Below are 24,545 nucleotides of genomic sequence, written 5' to 3' on the forward strand. Positions count from 1 at the left end.
AAGTAACGCCTGCTTCTATCCAATATTTCAAAAATTCAAAATTCATTTATTTCAAGTAGGCCTAATATTTGAAACGTCAAGTCTGTCTGTTTGTAGTGACTCTACCACCGGTTCGGAAGGGAGATTCTAGCGAGAAGAAGCCGGCAAGAAACTCAGCAGTTGCTCTTTTCCAACATCAAAAATTTACATTTTACATTTTAACATTCATTTCAAACGGTCATCTGGGGGTAAGACCAATCATACCACCTAATCACCATCTTAGGTCGTATGATTGGTCTTCTTCGAGCTGAATTACAGCGCTTTTTCTTCTTTTTTTTTGTGGCGTGGTGGAAAAGTTTTATTGCTACCTCCGACCCTTGGACAGGACGGGGGTTATGTGGGACTCACCTAAAGGGGCTATATCCAAACTAAAAACCACCACGGTATGTCCTTCTTGTTAGCTTTGTTAGACGCCCGCGAACCCGTTGTATACCTCCCGGACGGATGTAGAGGGCTGACCTTTTGAGTAATGTTGCAGTCACATTAATCCCAGACCCTTAATAGCGACATCGTACTGGAACACTAAATCGTTTGTCGGCTTCGTAACGTACACGCTACGGGTACGGAGCGTTCATAAAAAAGCAGCGGAATTTAAAAACCTCCGATCGCTAGATTGCATCTTTATACATATAAAACCAGCCGCGGCCGAATTCTCCAACCAGACAAAAGTGATAAAATCCTAACAGACATACGTACGTAATATTTTTAATAGTTTTAAGTGACAATGTGAGATCTTGATAAAAAAAAAAAAAAAACAACCGGCTAAGTTTGTTGTGGGCTTCTTCTTAGACCAGGGCGCGTTTGGAACTCTCGTAGCTTTAGTTTGAGTTTAAGAATTGAGTTATCGCCATCAACTCACTACCGTGTAATACTCATGTAATGCACTCATCAAAAGTGCCATAAATGTGCCTATTTGAATAAAGAAATATTTGACTTTGACTCAGACTTTATGGATTTACTAACTGTTAAATGATCTAGTTTCGCCAAGTCAAAGTACACAATTTACCTTTTGTTACTCCGATATAAAACTTTATAGTTTAATGCACTCCCATACGACGGCATATTGGTATCTGAGATTGGAATGCCGCCAACTCTTCCACCGCCAACGGATTTGTATCGCGAGTAGTTCGAGATTGGCGGACCTTGCCAAATATTACCTTATCGCCAACATTGACCAATGCCTGCTCCTTCGTGTTAAGTTATTTTTTTTGTTATACCTGTATAAATGCAGGCGAAGGTAACTGTGAAAAAGTACGCGATATTCTTTTTACAGTAATTCTTATACGGGACAAAATTAAAAAAAAATTGAATACAACTTGGCTATCCATGATTCAGACAAAGCATTATTAAGTCTTAATAAACAAAAAGTGGATATAAATAATCGAATTCCTAGACACTACTAAAACCAGGTTATAAACTAGTGAAAACTTCACACCGTATGTCAGTAGCATGCACTGGGCTTCTTACCAGGGTATGCATACAGCAGGAAAATTGCATAAAATGGCAAGAATCGTCTTATACGGGCTATACATACATTTTAGGGTAGGCAGTGCTTTTGTGCATATATGAAGTGCACGCCACTGCCGTCTGTGTAATTAGTGGGTTGACTTTTGCCCGTTTCCTGCCTTGCCTAAATAGAATGACTAATCGTTCATTAGTCTATAAATAGAAAGCGTTTCACCAACTCTCAAAAGTGATAACTATTTTAATACTAGGCTACATAAAATTGCTAATTAATTCAAGGGCAATCGTATATTATTTTATAACAAATTTCCGAATGAAATCTTTGAGATGTCACTCAATAAGTTCAAAGTTTATATAAAACGTAATCTTACAGAAAAACCCTATTATAATATTAAGGATTACTTAAACGCTAAAGAATCTTGGGTATGAATTGATCTAACTTCATAGCTTAATATTAATTTACTGTGAGATGGTGATAACAAAAAAAAATACCCGGCTAAGTTTGTTGTGGGCTCTTCTTAGATAAGGGCGCGTTTGGAACCCTTCTAACATTATTCTTAAGATGTTAAATGAATTAACGCTTCATAAGTGCCTGTCATAAGGTCTACATGAATAAAAAAATTTTCTATTTGAATTTTGAATGTATTATACATATCGGTTAGTGATATACAGTCCGCTGACAGACAGACGGATTGCGGAAGCTTAGTCCTAAAGGTTGGCAGCCTTCGGATGCGGAACCCTAAAACCTTCAATTGGAAGTCGATAAAGAAAAATACCGGCGGCGCCCGGTCTAGTGACCCACCTGCTCATTTGTAAATTATAAATTAGGCCTACACCCAAGTTGGCGCGGCGAGTATCTCTCGGAACCGTTATAAAACACATTACTATGAAATATTTTTATGCAGCAAGTTTGTTTCCGTTTCCGCTCAGTTTGTTTTTATGGCGGCCATTTTGGCGTAGCCCTCGAACCGGTTTTCTGAACTTTTAATGACCTTTTTTTGTTTTCGTTTTTTTCAGCTTTTCGACCTTCGCTCTACGTTCTGGGCGTCATTAGCATACAAATTTGAAATGTGATAAAAATTTACTTGGACTTTGCCTATTTCTGCCTCGTTGTAGGTTAGTAGGTTTACGGATAACGAGGTCCTGGCTTCGATTTCCGGCTCGGGCCCAAAGTTTATAAGGTGGTATCTATCAAGAATATTTTAAAACTAGCTGCAGGTCTTGCACACACAGGAGTCCAAAATTATGTCCTCCGATAATATCCCCTGACAAGGGATATCAAAAACGTATCAACCTGCTCAAAAACGGGAACATGGAATAGGACAAGTTTACCCCCATTTATTATTATTTTTCTTATTATTTTTTTTAAATTCTTAATAATGCTTAAGAATAAATTAAAAAACACTATTAAAAATTTATAAAAAAAAAAAAAAAACTTCCACCCTCCGCTTGCGGGGCTTTTGAATGCCCAAGCAGCCGGCGGTCAGGGCTCCAGAGTGAGGAACCTCCTCACAATACGCGCCGTTTCAAGGACTACTGCCTTCTGTATCCGACCCTTGATCCAACAACCAAGCGAAAGTTTCTTGAGATGTTGGTCGAAGCTTTTCGCGAGAAGACCATTGACTGAAACGACGATCTTATTATTTATTATTTTATTATTACACGTATATTATTTGGAAATTGTTTCCACTCGTGCGCGTGTGCTCTGAGAGTTGATAAAGCTGTGCGAGAAGATAATTTTTTATCCTTTCCCGGGGATATAATTGTCTCCTGACAATGCTAGCCGTGCTGTTAATAAATGTCTCATTGAAATATAGACTTTTGAGACGTAGAACAAAACTACAATTTTTCCTACAAGATGGGCGCTACACTCGCTATAAAACTGATATAAAAAGGCAAATACTAATTTCGGTAACGGCGCGGCGCGGCGGAGAGCCGTAGTTTAGTGGTCGCAGGTTCAAATCCTGTCTGTTTTTATATGCATGTCAAACAAATTATAATACTGACTACTTTCGCCAACTTCGCCAACGTCCATGCCTCTAAAAGCAAGTTTGTGATAATTGTAGTTGAAACCCACCATCCTGTATTACAGAAGCGTAGAGGGGGAACTAAATTCTATAAGCCCTATCTCCCATGAGAGAGGAGGTTTACGCCAAACAGAGGGATATTTTTTGAGTGTAGTATGAATTCAAAAAATAAAAAAACAATTTGAGACGTGGGTGTTAGGCCTCGTGTGCCTGTAATTACACCGGCAACCACGCCCTTCAGACCGGAACACAGTATTGCAACAATGCTGCTTAGCGGCAGAAACAAGCATGGCATACTTCGTCGGGTGAGCTCTGACACAACAAACTCTACTACTACTACTAAAAATTCTATTACCCTTACCTATTTATAAAGTTTAAAATAAAAAAAAGCTGGCAATGCTACCTAATGGAGGTTTAAAAGGGTGGGTAATAGAGTTCGACTTGACATCCGCAATTTCCGGCGGGGAGTCCCCTCCCGGCGACGCTAATCATCAGTAGGAAATCTGACGATTAAACATCTTGATGGATTGGAATGAAGCTTTGAGAAAATAGACAGCTTCAATGAAGACTACATTTTATTATCTTAGTCGCGACCCGAGCCGGCTTCCCCCGGTTAGATACTAATGTAGGCCATTTTTAACCTCCGACACACACACACACACACACAGTGTGTGTCTGTGGCATCGTAGCGGCCGAACGGATGAACCGATTTCGATTTTGTTTCGAAACACGGTTCAAGATGGCCGCCGTCATAAGATGACGACTTTTTTTATACTATGTGAAGATCCAATAATCGGACTACAAATATTAAGTTGACTTGAGTTAGTATTTCTAGAGCTAATAATTATACATAATACGCTAAAGTCAAAGTGTTTTAATGGAAATTCCTAAACTGTATTTCTAACTTCTCGACTTAATTCAATACTTAAAATATTTATGTCTGACCCACAATGTCTGACAAACAAGCTACGCTTACTATGGGGCTAGATGGCGATGTGTGTATTGTCGTAGTATATTTATATTTAATGTGTATTAAGTGAGTGTAACATCAACATCTCCCGAAGATGCAGTTTGGGGTGGAGTGTGAAGATTGAAGAAATTATAAATTGCACCATACATATTCTGTATGAATGAACGATTTTATTATTTTTATTAATATTTTCAATAGAACAAAAAAACAATCCTTACAATAGAAAGTAACTAAAAGATTTTTTACAAAATAAGACATGTTAAAAAAAAAATGGCGTGTTCTTGATACAAAGGTGTTTATATTGCAGGTCTACTTGAAATAAGTAAATAAATAGTAAGGGTAGGGGGGATCGCAAATGGATCACGTAGCAAAACATTGAACTGAGCGTTAACTTCCTACTTTTCAATGTGAAATCCTTTACCACGAAGCTAAATATAATGCGCACTCAATATTCTTTTCAATGTGTCCTTAATTCCCTTCCGCTAACTATTATAGAATTATACGAGCATTAGCGCAAGAGTTAACTGCCGCTCAACTTAACGCAACTTTTAAAAGTGTTTTATCCGCTTTTAAAATTGAAACCTCTTTTAAATGTCGACGTTTCGTTTGCTTTTATTTAACGGAGTTCGTTTTCTTTTGCAAGTCTTTTAGTCTTTTCGAATTATACATTCTTTTACTTTCTTTAATTTTAATTATAACTGCTTTGGTTTGCTCGAACTAATACCTCATGTTTGGAAAAAGAAATTTTTAATATGCGTATGAATTTACCGTGGACACCAAAGATTGCAAAAAGAAAAACCTATCGAAGGTCGCAGTGACAGAACGCAGAAGATCAGTCTAGTTGTTCAGCCAGCGTTTTGCCACTAATCCACGCAAGTAGGTATGGCTTGTATAACAGTATGAAGAAGAAATACGGTAGTCCGAAGCCTTTGATCTCGCAGTTAATACCGATATTTCCTAGACATTGTCGGGGTAGTTTATAGTAGCTATATAAACTTTATAAATTTAAAATGCATTTAAAAATTTTCGGGACCGACAGGATTTGAACCTGCGACTGTCTGGCAATCGCTCAGTGAGCGCTTTGATCACTAAGCTACGGCTTTACAACTGCCGATACCGAAATTAGTATATGCATTTATAGCAGTCTTATAGCGTTTGTATCACCATCTAGTAGGAAACATTTTAGTTTCGATCTACTTTTCAAAGGTGAAAACACTATAAAAATTATAAAACTAAAGACTTTTGGGCTTCTTAGATCAAAGCGCGTTTATAACTCTGGTAGATGTAGTTTTAAGTTAACAATGTAATTCTATTATATCCAATGTACCTACTAAGTACCAAAAACCTATGTGCCTTTATAAATAAAAAAACCTTTGACTTCACTTAGGTCCCTTTTTACTGGGGCAAGCAAGGGCCCTACGACCTAATGGCACGGTTGCTTTATACGGCTCCGTTAGCACTTTGAATATAACTATAATTGATTATATATCTATATATTATTATATATTAATTGATTATATAGATGAATAGTTATTGCTTTAGTTTATACTTTTTTTTTTCAACACTTAACTACAACTTCGCCGATGACTAGTTAAGTTTCTACAACCCGCGAAAACTTAAAGCTTAAAATTAAGTTTAATGTCAAATTAATGCAATCCTAACTGGTGGTTAAGTGCTGATAAAGTCTAAGATTGTAGTGGTTCGCTAAGTTTCTGCAACCCGCTAAATCTTTTCAAAATGTAGCTTAATCTTCATTGTTGAAAAATAGTATATACTTTCAATTGCCACTAAAAGAGCCATCAAAACCCGATAAATAAACAAACACCTTTAAAACAATTCCTTGCCTTGCTTCCAATTGGGTTACGATTACGAAAAAATATTTGATAGCATAACCACATACCATCGCCAAAAAAGTTTAAGAATCCTCCATAGACCACAATCTCCCCGGCTAAACGTTTTGTATCTCATAAGGAGATTTCCCTCCCTTTACCAAAAAGGCCCATGAATAATGAGGTGTAATGCGTAGTTGTATTCTCTGTTATCATTTATGGTTGTTTGTTTGTTATTTAGTTGTATTGAGTTCATGTCATTAATCGTTACATATAATTAAATAACATGCAAATTATTACACAATTGACATGCGCATTTCTTACACTATAGAGAATTCATGAACTAAATACATTTTTAAATTCATAACAAGTTTAAGAACCGTTGGGATTTAAATCCGAGTCTCTTCGACTATCGCTGTCGGGGTTCTTTGCCGTTCAATTCAAACACGTTCTTCCGTGATTAGAAAACAACTCTACAATTGCGAACGTGAATATCACATATTCATACTTCCATAATCCCAAGATAAATGTTAAAGTCTGTTTGTTTTCCACAGAGCAATTACTGAGTGCTTCCGGAAAGATGTTAGAGTTACAACAAGTAGACACGCTTGAAAATAAACAGTTGTAAAGGATGTATTTTATACAATTTTGTTAAATTTGGATCACAGGACTCTTGAACAATATGCTGCGTGTTGTGTGATTTGCCGTAAATTTGCACGCCACCGCAGAATGGAAGCGACCTTGCCTTTACGATGTACTGTCGCTCAGCCGCAACCTAGTCGTGATATCCAGAGATGCGGATTTGAATCCTGTCGGTTCTTAAATTCTGATATGTATTTATAAATATATTTAAAATCTCCTCCAACTGTATGTTGGTAAAAACGATAGATTAAAACCTATTAAAGTTAAGTTATTAGATATTTAACATAAACCCTAATTATTTTTAATAATTTAAATAAATAAATATTAATAATAATTAAAATGCTTGAAAGTTTAGAAGCGAAGTTTTTTACGCACTATCATGAGGACCTAATTGACAAAAACTGTAACAAGCGCGATTAGCGCGTTGGCTCCGATATCTAGAGACTTAACCTATAAGGTTGCCAGACAACGATGTCTAATCGAGTTTACATAAAAATGCATTAAAACAAACTTCGCTTCTATCAAGTCGTAATTATACCAATATAATTTAATAACCATTTCTTCAAAGCATTTATCTTACAATAATGTCATTCGACGCCATTTCTATAGATTAAAGAAAAATTTACAAATTGCATTGCTACCTCATTTCTAATAGGCATCACTTAGATCTGAAATGTCGTTTCACAAACCTCTATTACAGATTTATTAGAATCAAAAGTGAATTGCATTTTCTTAAGAAAACAATTCACTTTAGCCTGTATTTATTTACTACCTTACTCTCACGACATTTTAATTAAAAAAAAAGCAATATTTTAACTCAAAAAAAATATGGCCATAAAATTCATTATACAACAAACAGCGGAAAACGGCTTGTTTACTATATATTTTGAAACATTAAGCTGGATTTACATCTCAGAGTATTTATCTAAGATTAGCTTACTTCGAAATGGCGTAGTATGACTTTTTAAAATCTAAAATTCGAAGGATTAATATAAGTAAAAATACTTACATGTGTAGTCCCAACTGTCCTGGTCATTTTTGAATACGTTCAGTCTTTCAGGCTGAAACAAGAAAAAAATAAATTAAAATATGTTAAAAACAAAAAAAAAATCCGATAGGTCACTTTTTTTTTAAATAATTATAATTGACTGACCAAGCATATGGTTAAGATATGTTATTCTTGACCATATTTCTGACAAAATGCTTGACAACTTTCAACGATTCAGTGAAATTTTCTCGATAAAAAAGAATGTCAGAGTTACCTCAGTAGATTGGTTATTTATTGATCGATATTTATTTATTACAATTTTTGGATAAAATACAGAAATATACCTAAATGACACAATACATATATAATATGTTATACATATATTGGTTAATATTTTTTTTTATTTTTATTACCAAAACTAAACTTCTATTTCCTCCAAGTCTAGGTTTGAACGCATTAATTAAAATTTATCGCGGGTTTTTTTAAAAAAAAACTTCAACAAAATTGACTTCAACTGATGATTTCACCAACAGCTTTTGACTCCAAAATCGTATTAGTTATTGATGTAACTAATGTTAACTTAAATGCCTCGTTGGTCTGGTGGGAGGAGTATCCAAGGTTCGTGCGTGAGGTTCTGAGTTCGGTTCCCAGGACGGACCAATAATTAGTAAGCAGCACTTTGAGACGTCTTTCCCGGTTATTGTCTCTAACATATGAAAATAATCGTAAGTAAATAAATCGTGGTGGGTCTATGGCCCGAAGAGGCCCGGGCCCAGCCATGGGAAGTTGATATAATCATCAATAGCCTATAACAGGTCACTGCTGGACTAAAGGCCTCTCCCATCGGAAGGGTTTTCCAATTACCACGCTGGGCACACGGTTTGGTGATCGCAGTATATGGTAGTAGCAGCACAGAGGACGCTGCTGCCCTGTCTCCTTTATATTACCTAAGTCGCCTAGTACGACACCTGCGGGAAGACTAGGGGGAACCCCAACTTAATTCTGATTCTGCCGTCACCACGCGGTACTATGTTATGTAATCACAAAAATCTAGAAAATTCAGTGAGCAGTGTGACCGTGGATAGAATACGACAACTAGAAAAATGTTTGTGTGATGAACATGAATGCTTTTCAGTGTCCGAGTGTTTGTTTATATATAATACTAGCTGAACCCAGCGCCATCTGTCGGGCTGATTTGTGAATCTAAACCATCCAGGGTGCCACCCAAACGCATACCGAAAAATTCATTAAAATCGGTCCAACCGTCTAGGAGCAGTTCAGTGACATACACACGCAGAAATATATATATATAAAGATATAATATTAATTAAAATTATTAATCAGTTATCCTAGCACCCATATAACAAGCTACGCTTACTTTGGAACTAGATGGCGATGTGTGTTTTGTCGTAATATATTTATTTATTATTTATTTAATCAGTTTTGTTTAGCTCGATTTGCGGTAACATTAAACATATCAAACAAATTACCAGCGATAAATAACATCAAGGCTGGCGTCTATCCGTTAGTAGCATTTGCCAAATCCTCGAAACCAGCCAGAATCGTGTGTGCAGCCAAAACATTCAGTAACCTCAGTACAAAATTTTATCGCTTACAGTCGAGGGATCGTTTTCGAGAGTCGAAATACTTGAACGTCAGAGTAAACTTGGATCTTATTCACATTATATGCAACGTGTAAATGAAAAACGAAATAATGCTTCGTAGGCTTTAGAGGTACATTAGTTACTGTCTCCGAGACTTATCTCGAAAACCTAATAGTTGTTGAGTGAACCACTGCCATAGATAGTGTTTACATGCAAAATTAAAATCATGTGACTGCTGTCACTTAATTACGAGTATGTACGCGACGTGTAGCGTAGGTGCTATGCGTGTGTCGATCTTTTATCTTCAATAGGGTTGTCATAAATAAACACTTAGAAGGTTTTGAATTTGTTTATGCGGCAAAATAAATATGCTTCTTTTGATTTAATATTTTTACAGAGTGTTCATTATAAAATATACTTTATACATCCTTTAATATTATTTCGTAATTCTGTTACACGTTGTATATTTAAATATTACAATACACATCGCCATCTAGCTCCAAAGTAACTTGTATTGTGGGTATAACACCCAGACAATGGAAAACATCATCACAATTGCATCACAGCCTTGGAGTCAGAAAGCACGGTCGCTGCACATTGCGCCGATCGGCCGTCCAAAAAAAATCTCAAATTTGATAAAAATTAGGCCCATTTTATTTCACGATATAGAATGGAATAGAACAGAATAGAATTTCTTTTTATTTATTTAACTATGCACATTTTTTATGTTGTACATGGGAAAAGTGTTAATAGTTTGCCACATTTGGGCGTGCGATTCACTTATATTATTACGACTTTATTTTGCATTGGTTGTTTACTTAGAAATTCAAATTCTAAAAACTAGATACTAATTAGAAACTGTCACAAAAGTTTTCGTTTATACTACAATATTTAGAGTTAGTCAATATCTAGTTTATATGTAGGAAGCGGTGATAGCGCAGTGGGTAGGAGCTCGACTTCCCTTTAGGGGTGCCAAGTTCGAATCCCAGCACGCACCTCTAACTTTTCTAAGTTATGTGCGTTTTAAGAAATTAAAAATATCACTTGCTTCGACGGTGAAGGAAAAACATCGTGAAAAAACCTGCATGCCTGAGAGTTCTACATAATGTTCTCAAAGGTATGTGGAGTCCACAAATCCGCACTGGGCCAGCGTGGTGGACTACGGCTCTAACCCCTTCTCATTGTGGGGGGAGACCCGTGCCCTGTGGTGTGCCGGTAATGGGTCGATGCGATGATAATGATGATTATATGTAGAGTTCGATATGCGAAAACGAAGCGTCGGCTCGATTGCGAGCGTGCAAATCTCGTACTAAACCTACAGTTCGGGGGCTCAAGATGTGACTTTATCTACTTTGTGGATGGATGCTGATAAATATATGCACGCCGCTCGCCATGTAATAACAGTAAATGTAAATATTATCGCGGCTTCCCATCGTAAAAGTTGATTATGTCAGCGAAGTCGACTGCGCTATAGCGTCTTTTTGGTTTTTTTTTTCATTTTTGCTTGTTCCACTCCAAGTTATTTTTATTAAATCTCCACTTACTAAACTCCAATTTATTTAACTTGTAACTGGCTAAACTGTTAGGTGTGTGGCAGTAATATTAGAACCATACCCCTAATCGGATTCTACACGACATCGTACCGGAACGTTAAATCGCCCACCAGAGCAGACCAGAGAAAATTCAGAAATAATTAATTCCCGAATTTGACCATGTCGGGAATGAAATCCGGTACCTACCACTTAAAACGATAGCGTTCACTGCAGAGCCAGAGAGGTCGTCAATATGGTACAAATTAAACTCTTATTTTGCTGTTTTGACCTACATTCCAAATACTAATGTAACGACTCAATGGCGGCCAAAACAAAAGGGCTCTATTTTCACATAATAAAATGGTTTATATATTTTCATCTACGATAAAATATTAGAAACCCACTTTTCGTATATCCTTTTCGTATATCCAAAGTTAATAAATCAAAAATCTAAAAAAAAAGGTTTAGTTGACGCTTGCTTCTAATGTCTATAACTAAAATGAGGGTAGGCAGTGCTTTCGTGCAAGTATGAAAAGCCACTGCGAACAGCAAACCGTTATCAGAGTCAGTGCGAGGGACGACAATCTATCACCTAACACAATTACCGACGAAATTGAAATACCCGCCCAATCTCACTAATGGACGCGCCCGGACCTGATCATGTAATTACGATATTATATCCCGGGCACGTCCGACGCATGCCCCCGTCGTCGGCATTTATTAAGCTATTACAATAATAATAATAATAATCTTCATTTACAGATATAACGTTTATTCGTGTTATTAGGAATCAATCCCTACCGAGCAAAATGCCTATAAATGGCAGCTGTCGATCTTGTTTGGTTGTGGTCGGATTAACGAGCCGAGGTCCGAGTCCTCGAAGGAGGCACCCTCGGGTCGACTATCCCCACTTCCCCCCTATGTCATCGAGCCCTAGGGCTTTTCTCATGGCGAACTATCGCGCTCGCCCCACTCCCCCGGTAACGCCGTAGCAACCCCTCAGGTGGTTATCGGCAAGTGTCCATCCCGATAAAGTAAAAGTAAGTTGTTTGGATATTTGATAGAAGCAGGCGTTACTTTGCGGAATTCCTCGATATATTAAGCTTTTGTTGCTTTAACAATTATTCATTGTAGGGTCAACATCTCCTGAGGATGCTCCGGTTTCGGAGCGTTAATTGCGTAGAGGGTACATTGCCTAAGATATGTTTGGTGTGGAGTATAAACATTGAAGAAATCACGATGTTGGAAAATAGCAACTACTGAATTTCTTGCCGGCTCTTCTCGGTAGAATCTGCTAGAAACGGTGGTATAGTCGCTACACACAGACATATTTGACGTTTCAAAAGTGCTTGAAACTTGAAATAAATGAATTTTGAATTTGAATTTTGAAGTAATTATAAATTACACCATACCTGAGTTTAGCAAATTAAGCTCAATTTAGATAATAAGTTGTATGTAGTCATTTTATGGCTTACCGTCGTATTCTGCGACCATCTTGTGATCAATTATAAACACAGGCAAAACTACATAGTGTACAGCACCGACGCAATGCTGCTTGTTTATCGGTTTTTTACCCGGATATACTTCGGTGAGTGTGCTCAGGAACTTCACAATCTTGTTCCTTCGTCCCCGTTCTACTACAAAACAGCGAGACACCGTGAGCGGTGGCATCCTTATGTGGTTTATATTCCATCAACACGCACGAAACGTTTTTTATCCACGTTTCTGATACGTACCGTACTTTGGAACGCCCTCCCGGCAACTGTGTTACCTGCCACGTATAACTTGAGTACCTTCAAGGCTAGAGTGAATAGGATTTTTCTAGGCAAGCGTGCTCCGACCTCTTTATACGTATATGTGCAGTTCACATTGCTTTGCAAATGTGAACTGCACATATACTTTTACAAAATATTGCTTGTTCCGATATAGGGACATTAATTGTTGAGAAGTTCTGCTGGTACTTAACCATCACGCCCTTTGTTATGATGAGCTGAAATTTCTCGCCACCATATGAATTATTTATTGCGCAGTTCCTTCATCGTCAAATTAATACTAATCAACCCACTGTTTTCTGAACTACTGATCGCGAGCGATTTACTCTTATCCATTAGTGAGTTACATCGCGTTCTGCATCTCCGGAGATACCCATCAGATATTAACCATGTTGAATTGGAACAACCTTTGAGTTGATTCACCAAACAAAAAATAATCATCAAAATAGTTTTATAATTGGCGGAGTAATTGCATAACCAATATGAGAGATCAAGAGTAGAAGAAAAAGAGAGAGAAATAGGCCAAAACATTCATTTTTTTTCAAGTAGGCCTACTTTATAGACACTTGTGAAACGTCAAGTATGAAGAAATTTCTTTCCTTGAAGACCTGACAAACGTGAGGAGGTTGCCTTAGATTATGCGAGTCAGATACGCCCTACCACCCAAATCAAGAGTGAATAGGCATCTTCTAGGCAAGCTCGCTTCATCTTAGGCTTCATAACTTACCATCAGGTGTGATTGCAGTCAAGCACTTATCTCTATATTTAAAAAAAAAAAAGTTCCCAGTACCCACTCAGTCAATTCTCATCCGAAGGGCTTAACCCCAAAAGCCTTCTGCTTGGCTTACTCGCCAATTCCCGGTTTTAAATATTTAAATTTCAAATTAGGTTGCATCTACGCTTTTAAAATTTCCGCCGTCCCTCAATATGTAGTAGGGCTCCGAGCTGATTATGCAAACTGCTTAAGACTAAGGAAATTGCTTCAAGTTTTACATAATATAATGTAATTTTACAAAACTGCAGTCTTCAAATACAGTGTGTGCTGTAAATACTTATCTCGTGAGAATTTCCTTACCGGATCCGCACATGACACGACAAAACCGCGCGGGGACACGATCACGTGACGTCACGGTAATGACAGATGGCAAGTAACACTATTTCTAACCATTTAGTTAAGATATCATTATCATTATCATCATTTCAACCAATGGACGTCCACTGCCGGAAGTAGGAAGTTCATCATTTCAACGGTTTCGGTCGGTTCTGTCCACCAAGTTCCACAATCCACGGTCCTGGGCCGCTTGCCTCCAGCGGCTCCCAGTGACTCGCCTGATGTCATCTGTCCACCGCGTTAGTGCCGACTTACGCTGCGTTTACCGGTGCGGGGACGCCATTCCAGCACCTTAAGACCCCAACGTCCATCGGTTCTCCGAGCTATGTGCCCTGCCCATTGCCACTTCAGCTACGCGACTCGTTGAGCTATGTCGATAACTCTAATTCTCCTGCGGATCTCCTCATTTCTGATTTGATCACGTAGAGATATTCCAAGCATAGCTCTCTCCATCGCCGGCTGAGTGACTCTGAGCCTTCTTATCAGGCCCATATGGGCCTATGGGCCTCATAAGTTAAGATATGGTCTAACATAATTATTTTCTATATAAAGAACTATATAGATTATTTATTAATAGTTAAGGTTCTTTCAAACTCATTTAGCAGAACTAGGCAATATTATGTAAGTAGCTAAGAAGGACCGCATCAAAATTAAAACCTCCTTTTTCAAAGTAGGATGAAAAACAAAATTATTATACGGACAATCCCTAAGAAACACAATCCTGTTTATTACACAATATGCTCTGCGAGAATAGGTATGAAGGGGGTTACTAGCGGGGGGTGTTACCATTTAGAGGTCATAAGGAGCGGGTGGACCGTTTTATATAATAAAATATCTAATTGTAATGCAGTAAACAAATAAATTCTAATGCTGACTGCATCAGAATTTATTTGTTTACAAATACATTCTAACGCAGTAAATAAATAGATTTAAATGCAATTCATAAATACATTCTAACGCAGTAAACAAAATAAATTCTAATGCAGTAAACAAATAAATTCTAATGCAGTCAACAAATAAATTTAAATGCCGTTCATAAATACATTCTAACGCAGTAAACAAAATAAATTCTAATGCAGTAAACAAATAAATTCTAACGCAGTCAACAAATACATTCTAACGCAGTAAAAAAAATCTAATGCAGTAAACAAATAAATGCTAAAACCAAAACGAAATAAATTCTAAAGCAAAAAAAATTAAAAATTTAAACGCAGTAAAATGAATGGGAATGTGGACCGACTCACAGTCTAGTCACGGTCGAAGCATACCAGCAGAGGAAATTCAGATATTAAAAGCATCACACCAAGGCCCTACCGGGTTCGAACCCGGAACCTTACACTTATAAAACCACAGCGCTCACTTAAATGAGAACGTGGAAAATCATTAAAATTGATAAAAGCTTCCAGCATGTTCCCAGAGGTAAATACAAAATATCATATTTTATTGTCCTAAGTAATTGACTGACGCACAAAAACATCTCAGTTATTATATATAAATAGAAGGAACGCAAATATAAATACACGACAGTACAAATATTGAGATTGCCAATTTCGAATGCCTAATATAGCTATAACATTCGAGTATGTTAAGTACAGTCGGCAAAAAAAAAAACCAGTTCTCGCTTATTTTTTCCATAGGCAAGAGCCAGTCTTTTGATGGAATGAAAAATATTTAATAAAATGTAGAAGCCTCGTTACAAACCGCACGCTAGAAATTTCAGACATTGTGATACAAGTCAATATTTAAAACTTTTAAGCATTTTTTCACGCTGCAAGACAAAACAAAGGGTATACACAAAGAACAGGCTATGTATGTACACAGAATTCGATTATGTGAAAAAAGCAATTTTAAATTATATAGTCACCAAGTTTTGTTGTAATGAGGAGACGTAAAAACTTATATGGATTATAAGTTACTTATTTTATGAAATTTTACTATGCACTGGTATTCTAGTTTATATGCTAAAAAAATTAGGAAAAATCAGAGGCAACTATAACTGCCAAAAATAGATGGACTGTTTGGACAAACCTTCTTCTTTACAGGTCACGTTACCTACGTTACCTATTTGACGCATTCCTCCTTGGGTAAAATATACAAATGAAAATACCATGGGCAACAAAAATATTTTGGTCTGGTTGGAGGCTTCGGCCGTGGCTAGTTACAACCCTACCGTCAAAGACGTGCCGCTAAGCTATTTAGCCTTCCGGTAAGATATTTTTTTTTCGTTACAGAGTAGGGGGTTAATTGTAAATGCTTTACCCCTCCCAGGTAAGCCAGTTACAATATTAGATTGCATCATCACTAACCAGCTGGTGTGATTGCAGGGCTAACATGCAGTGGAATAAAAATGTAACATTGCCTCTGCCAGTTTCCCCTACATTTTTTTTGCTTCAACGTGGATATCGAACCCGGGACCTCGTGTCAAAGTCAAAGTCAAAGTCAAAGTCAAATATTTCTTTATTCAAATAGGCACATAGATGGCACTTTTGATGCGTTATTATATACAAAATGTGTACATAGCAGTGAGTAGTGATGGCGATAACTACAATCGTAAACTTAAAACTAAAGCTACGAGGGTTCCAATCGCACCCTGGTCTAAGAAGAAGCCCACAACAAACTTAGCCGGCTGTTCTTTTTGTTATCACCATCTCGAGTTCCGCAGTCGAACCAGTCTAGCCCAGTTATTCTCACTGAAAACATGAGCATTAAAACAGAGAGAAGTGAAATATTTATAAAATTTTTCGAATCAGAAACCAAGTTATCTCAATAATTTATGTTCTTGCGCCGCAAAAAATGGCGCTAAACTCAGCGCACCGACTTCCCCGCTTCCGATTAGCGGGAAATAAAATATACGGCGGAAGGGACCGTCCGGGGTAACCTCGCCCCGGGGTAATGTTGAATAAACTTAATGGGAATTTTCAATAATAGAATAACATTATTCACGAACTTGTCTAACCTGAATCACAATAGGTACAATAATGTGTGTGAGTACCTCTGTGCAATTTATAGCCAGGGGTAACGATGAATAATATAGCGAATTGGTAACATACGTACTTTGTTATACATACAAATCAATTATAATACAATGAAGAGTTTGTATGCCTGGGGTAACGTTGAATAATATACTCCACACTAATGTTATAATTGCAAAACTCTGTCTGTTTGTTTGTTTACCTATGTTTATAACATTATGATAAAATATGATAAAATTTTGGACACACGTAGTTTGCATCTTGGAGATGGAAGCCTGCTGGTTAAAGTTGCCCGCGGCAGTAAAAAACATAGCATTCATAAACTATGCAATGGCTAAGCGCATCTTTGTGATTTTTTCTTATAAATTGTTTACGCGCTGTAGATACCCATACGTTACATGCAATCTTCAGAAAACAAAGGGTTCCTGGGAAATTTTAAAAAGCAAAAAAGAAACGCTGACGAAGTGTTGGGCAACGGCTATTAAACTAGTACAAGGACACAAATATTACTTATACTCCATTCAGAGAAATTATTATACTTTAAAAAAACGATTAATCCACTTTTCATACAAAAGTTACATAAAAATTGACAAACTTAACTATTAGTGTCATTACGTGAAATTATGTAGGTGTATGTATTATTGTTTTAATATTATGTACACCTGATTGCTGTTTTTCTAGTAACCCACCCCCCCCCCCCCCGTATTAAATTAAATGTAAACACAGATGTAATGGCTATCATTGCGTTATTTGTTATGACAACTTTGAAAAGTTTTGTTTTTTTAAACAATTGTTTTTGAATAAAGTAATACCTCATCGTTTGGCGTTATTTTATTGATTAGGCGTTATGTCAATACAAGAAAAGACAAGATATGTGTGCATTAAAGAGCGTTGCGTTAAGTATTATACTGACCGCTAAATTTAGAATCATCCCTTATACGAGTTTTTCGTATATATTTATAGCTAACTGTTTTCGGCGACTTCATCCCTGACTAAATTACCACTGTTCAAAAACTTATGTCGATCTCTTACTCTGTGAAAAACATATATCCACAAACACCACAGTTTAATAACACGGAAACAGTTTATTTTTCCGTGATAAAAAGTACTCTATGTGCTATTCCAGACGATAATCTATCTCTTTGCCAGATATCATCTGAATCGTCCAGCCGTTTTGACGTGATTGGGCAACAAACGATATGATGAAACCTTATATGCCACTGTCATAATTGTGCATTTAACCAAACTATGAATCATACTATTTTTAAATAAACTAACTTACACACACATACATACACCCTGAAAATGAACCACGAACACTCTTTTTTTGGGCAAACGATCACGTCCATTGTCCGGGACGAGCTAATAAATATTCATTTATAATATTGTCCTGAAAACGTACCCAACAAATCGCGAGCGGGTCCGGAACGGCCCTTTTGACACCGTTTAATATACAAAAGGCGCCGTAACGTCACTTCCGGCGGAGGAAAAACACGCGCCGAAATCCTAAACGCGCCCCACAATGGACATTTTATGGAAACGCGACGTGAAAAATACATTTTTATTATTATGAAATATTACAAAATGTTTCTTTTGTAGCGACTATTTATCATTGATAACGTCGTTTCTGTAATACACCTTTTTAAAATTCTAATTAATGAAAGTCACTTCCCTTCCTAACAGTCTACAAACTTACTTTAACATAAGTTGATTTTCGCGTTTAATTCAGCTGCCCTGTTTCAGTAGTTAGTATGGAAATTAGTATTGTGCCCCCGCCACTACAATTTCCCGGGTGGATAACTTATCAATCACTTAACCGGAATCAGTGGAGTGTAAACTAACACATATTGCAGCAGTTTGCAGCGCAACTTTAAGTTAACATCGATTATTAACTTTCAGAGTTACCCCGCTTCAATTATGGTTGCCTACCAGCTGTTGAAACTTTGTAAGGCTAAGCCGTTCGCACACTACCGACTCACAATATACCTTAAAAACGGAAGTTCGTGCGCACACACACGACCACATGAACATACACTCACAACATTCACGTACAGATGGGCGCACAGAAACATACACATATCACGCATACACATTAACACACACACACACATACACACGCGTTTCAGTCAGCATGCTGTTCTCACTTAACTGTTAGAGAACTCAACACACCTTTGTAAAGTTTCCTTCGTTAAAGTGCGCTATATATTATCTCAACGATTGAATCAATGTTTGGGAAGGCACTGGCCCCTAAGATACGGGATTTCCTAGTTTAGGGGGTCAGGATTCCAAAGAATTATTGTACTGAGTTTACTAATATCTTATCGACTCGAATTAAAGCATTGATTTGTCTGTTTGTTCTAGGCAGATCAGAATGCAGTTGTCACCACCCCTGCTCTTCCCGCGGTTGTCGTACGAGGCGACTAATATAACGGAGAACGGACAGCTCTGTGCACCAACCCGTCTGTCTAGCGTGGTGATTATGGGCAAACCCTCCCGTTGGGATAGGCCTTTAGTCTAGCAGTGGACAGTTGTGACAACACCACAAATCTCTTAACTACGGGCTGGTAGAAACTTAGACAAAATTCAAAATTCAATTATTTTAAGTAGGCCTAATATAAACACTTTCGAAACGTCAAGTCTATCTGTGTGTAGTGACTCTACCACCAGTTCGGAAGGCAGATTCTACCGAGAAGAAGCCGGCAAGAAACTCAGCAGTTGCTTTTTTCCAACATCAAGAATTTACATTTTACATTTTAACATTCATTTTTATATCTTGTGAGAGATGAAAGCGGAGCCGGATGCTTCCATGCAAACTTGTCATTAAGAAACTCATCAATTGTATAATAACCTCGCTGTATAAATGTGTTTTAACACATTCTTTAAACTTATGCATTGGTAGGTCCAAAATTACCTTAGGAATCATATTAAAAGATGGATGAGGTAAAAAACTATATAAATAATAAGTTGTACAAACCTTGGCAAATTCAATCTTGAGTGTGCAGCATCCCGAATATATGTCGCAGCCGTGTAGCGCTTCCTTAGCTCGCGTTGCTGACTCGATGCTCTCGAACTTGTGGCGATGGGTTAAGGTTCAAATTGCTTTGGCAGGTATTGAAATATGATAACACACACACAACAATTATACAAGAAGTAATAGAAAAAATAATAATATATTTATGATAAAAATTAATCAAATTTATAAACTATACTGTTTCCTACCCCCTTTGTAATTAAACCTTAAAATATTTTATTTTCTTTATAAAAATAGCGTTGGGCTGTTAATATAGATAATTATTCAAAATTGGCGGTGTTTTATAGGATATACTTTGGAGAATGTTCTACCATCGCACTGCAAGGCATCGGGCGTGTTTTCACCCCTATGGTGTTAATTTCCCAAAAACTCGCACGAAGCGATTTGCATTTTCTTTTCTTATACGCATGGCTGGGGTTTGCAACGCCCTTCCGAGTTCTGTGTTTCCCAATTCCTATCCTATCTTACGCCACATCTAACACTTTCCATCAGGTGAGATTGTGGTCAAGCGCTAGTCTATTATAGCTAAAAAAAAACATACAAGTCACTGAAATAATCAAGTTTGGCAGACAGACAAACTAAAGTCGGGACAGATGGCGAAAGCGGTGCGATATCAAACAGCGATTACCATCGACGAGATTTAGCGATTATTCAAACGTTTCAAACCAAACCATCCAGCGAGGCACCGCCGCTCCGAGGTTTTACATTTCATAATATCATTAAGGATACGACGCGGGTCATGGGCGGGCGATTTGATATTTCTACAGAAGTGGCATGCAGGAAATTTTATTATTTTTTTTTAGATAGGGAAGGGGATTCATTGTTTTTATAAGCAACTATTCATTTCCATACAAAATTACAGTCGGTTAGTTAACATTGCAATTTGGAGCGTGCTTAGTAAAGCACGCTCTAAATTGACTAGACATACATAAATACTTATGCCAATTTTTGAATAGTAGGTAAAGAAGCTATACCCAACAACTATAAGCCACATCACAATTGAAAGTGTACACTGTCAAACATTATGGCTAACTTCAGGGTTTCGGTTGTTTGTGACGGTGTGCGCGCGCATCGTAAAAATTTACCCTCATCATTTTTCCCTAACTCGCTAAAAGAAGTATGATTTCAATAAGTAAGTATAGTTAGACTAGAGTCTAAATTAAATCCTCAGCACGGCTAGCATGGGCAGGAGACAATTATATCCCCGGGGAAAAAATATAAATTTATCTTCTCCCACAGCTTTATCAACTCTCAGAGAACTGGCGCACGAGTGGAAATAATATCCATGTAATACATGTGCATTAATAAACGGGGGTAAACTTCTCCTACTTCATATTCCCTTGCTTTAGCAGGTGGACACTTTAATTTTATCCCTTGTCAGGTGATATAATCGGGGGATATAATTTTTTTTCTCTTGCCCGTGGTAGCCCTGCAGCCCTTATTAAAAAACCAGCCCTTGATTATATATGCCGTCTGGAGATCGCTAGTCTGAATACACTTCGTCACCAAGTCACCCCGCGGGTGCAGTATGACGAAATCATGGGAATATACGGAGAATGGGCAACAGAGTCCTATTAGCTACGGCTACCATTACCAACCCTACCCAGTGTTGATATTATGGGCTAATTCTTTAGTCCAGCAGTGGACTTTTACCGGATTACTGATTATGATGTATATCTGACAAAACAAACTCGCTTCGCTCGTCACAGACACACCACCTTAACGTCAAAGTCTACAGCCATCGCAACTGTAATTTCGGTCGGAACTTTGAGCAAATTTGAATAAAACCGCTGCCGTCCGCTGACGAAAAGTGAAAAAAAAAACCTCATTACGGCATAAAAAGTTGGCCGAAAAGTTGCGACGCGAAGTTTTAAGTAAACATTCAAAAGTTATGGGTGCATATTATAGACTGTCTCGTTAGTCTAGCGGTTAACATTTTTGTACTATAGAGGCTATAATATCTGTTTAATTTTGCACAAATTTCGTGTAGATCTGATGAATGCGATTGGAGATGGAGGACAGAACTCCTCAGCGGACAGCAGCTAACCCCTCATTTAAGGCTTAGCGATACTGAATACATGCTGCCACATGTATGAGGACTTTAGTGCTGGGACTAAATAAAAAATGTTAGAAATGTGCTTCGTAATAATGCGATTTCGATTCTCACTTTAACTATTACTGTTCTTTATAAGTGATAGGAGTTTGGACTGATCAGACAGTTATTTTAAGATTTGAATTCAAAAATTTCTTAAAAGACTACACCAGTTTTTTTTAAAAAAGAATTCACAACTTAAAAATTTCAGTATAACTACACCTGAATTGAATGCCACAAGTGTATTAAAAAGAAATGCAGACGAAGTCGCGGGCTACAGCTAGTAAAATAATAAAAATATAGAAATAAGTTCCAGGCATATTTCTAATAATATTTTATATCTTTTAGGAGAGATTTGAAGTAGGCATTCAAAGTAATTGAAATTGGGATTTCAAAAGGCTCCGATTCGTATTGGATTCGTTTGATAGGTCAGAAGATAACTTTTATCTCAACATAGATACTAAGAAAGCTTGTTTTGTGAAATAATTGAATGGCGAAGTTTGTTGGATGTAAATGTTAAATTAATTAATTATTTATCAATCCCCGACGCAAAGTAGAGTGGTGTCATAAATTTCACTTTTGCTTATTAATAAACTTTTTCTTTCGACGCACATTGTGCGTGAAATCGAGCTTCTGTTTCATACATAACAAAAAAAAATGTTTATTTTGACAGTTTAAAGTAGTCATTCAGCTTTGTAAACATTTTAAATGTACAGAGCGAAATATGTTATCGTATATACATATATATAAATATAGTTATTGTATATATGCATAACTTATACATATACATAACATTCCGTTGTTTTCTTTAATAACTTAACTTACTATATTATACAACTTTCTTTATTTTTACTACAAGTTAGAATTTGACTGCAATCTCGCCTGGTGGTAAGTGATGATGCAGTCTTAGATGGTAGCGGGCTAACCTATTAGGGAGTATAATAGTAAGTCCTAATAAGTTTCTTCGCGACATCGCATCGTAACACTAAATCGCTTAGCGGTGCGTCTTTGTCGGTAGGGCGTACTACAACAGCTCAATTTTCAGGGATCCGTACCCAAAGGCTAAAACGGGACCATATAACTTAAGACTCCTCTGTCCTTCAGTCTGTCTGTCTGTCACTTGGTCGTATCTCATGAACCATGATATTTGGAACGTTGAAATTTTCACAGATCATATAATTCTGTTGCCTCTATAATGACAAATAGTAAAATTTTAATCTAAGGGCAGACTAACTAGTCTAACAGAAGTGTTGAAGAAACTCCCAAAGATCAGAAATGAGCCATTTTTATAGATAACTAGCTGTTGCCCGCGACTTCGTCTGCGTTTGATTTTGTTTTTAAAGTATCCAGTATCGCTAAGCTTTAAATGAGTATAGTAGTATATATATATAACATGTGACTGCCAATTAATTATAGACAAATAATTTGAAATAAAAGAAAATTGCGACTATAATTAAAGATCTAAGCTATCCTATCTCTTAAGTTGGACCAGACTGCTCACGGTGTACCAATTTAATTTTAAATCGGTTAAGTAGTTTAGGAGTCCATCGCGGACAAACATCGTGACAGGAGATTTATATATATTAAGATAAGTACAGAGCCTATTGGCTAATTTGTTATATGTTTGATGCATTAGTTCCCCCCCCCCCCCCCCCCCCCCTTAAACTGCATCCTAATGTACCACCATGTGCAGTGCGGTGACGGCGGATCGAAATAAATAGTCTACACCTCTCCTCTTCTCACGGGTGTCATACGAGGCGACTAAGGGAATATAACGGAGAACGGAAAGCTTCCTTTGTGCTACTACTACAATCTACTGCGATTACTAACCCGTCTGTCTGCCCAGCATGGTGATTATAGTCAAAACCTACCATTCGGTTTACTTCTACTTGGGTCTAGTTTACTGTTATTTGTGTTTATCGGTGATTGATAAAGAACACAATTAAAATGTTCCGAATAATAAAATACTTGAATGGAAAAATTGCAAAACGCATAAGAGATCGCGATTTAGACAAATACTGAAATAATTTCCACAACTAACTTTTTTTTACGTCCGCCTCTTGCGCGGGTCGACGGACTACTGACCTTGGTGCAGATATGGGCACGGGTCGCCCGTGACACCGTGGCGTAATTCGGGTTAACAAAATTTCAATGAATGCACACATCCTCTGTAAAACAGGTTCCCTTCTGCAGAGGGTAAGGGTTTTTTTTTATTTATTTTTATTCTACTACACGTTAGCCCTTGACTGCAATCGCACATGATGGTAAGTGAAGATGCACTCTAAGATATAAAGTCCTATTTATATATAATGTGAAGAACTACAAATAAGGATAGATGAGGCAAAAAAAAAACCAGACTGCATCTTCACTAAACTAGACACCATCAGACATGAATGCAACCAAAAGCTAGTCTAGCGCATTGGGCAAGTGCTTGAATTCCCTTTCGGGTGCCGAGTTCGAATCCCAGCACAC

The 24,545-nt window shown here is 37.3% G+C and overlaps 1 protein-coding gene across 5 annotated transcripts in view; it reads right to left on the reverse strand.

The window, feature by feature from the left end:
- LOC120634789 (heterogeneous nuclear ribonucleoprotein L) overlaps positions 1–24,545 on the reverse strand; it is a 442,186-nt gene that overhangs the window by 55,303 nt on the left and 362,338 nt on the right. For all 5 annotated transcript variants that reach the window (XM_039905592.1, XM_039905591.1, XM_039905590.1 and 2 more), the window contains exons 4-5: positions 19,925–20,021; positions 7,981–8,032 (exon numbers count right to left, since the gene is read on the reverse strand). In XM_039905592.1, the coding sequence (XP_039761526.1) occupies positions 7,981–8,032; positions 19,925–20,021 (149 nt within the window). The remainder of the gene's footprint in view (positions 1–7,980; positions 8,033–19,924; positions 20,022–24,545) is intronic.

Source organism: Pararge aegeria, chromosome 25, assembly GCF_905163445.1.
Source record: "Pararge aegeria chromosome 25, ilParAegt1.1, whole genome shotgun sequence".
In the NCBI taxonomy this organism is placed as follows: Eukaryota; Metazoa; Arthropoda; class Insecta; order Lepidoptera; family Nymphalidae; genus Pararge; species Pararge aegeria.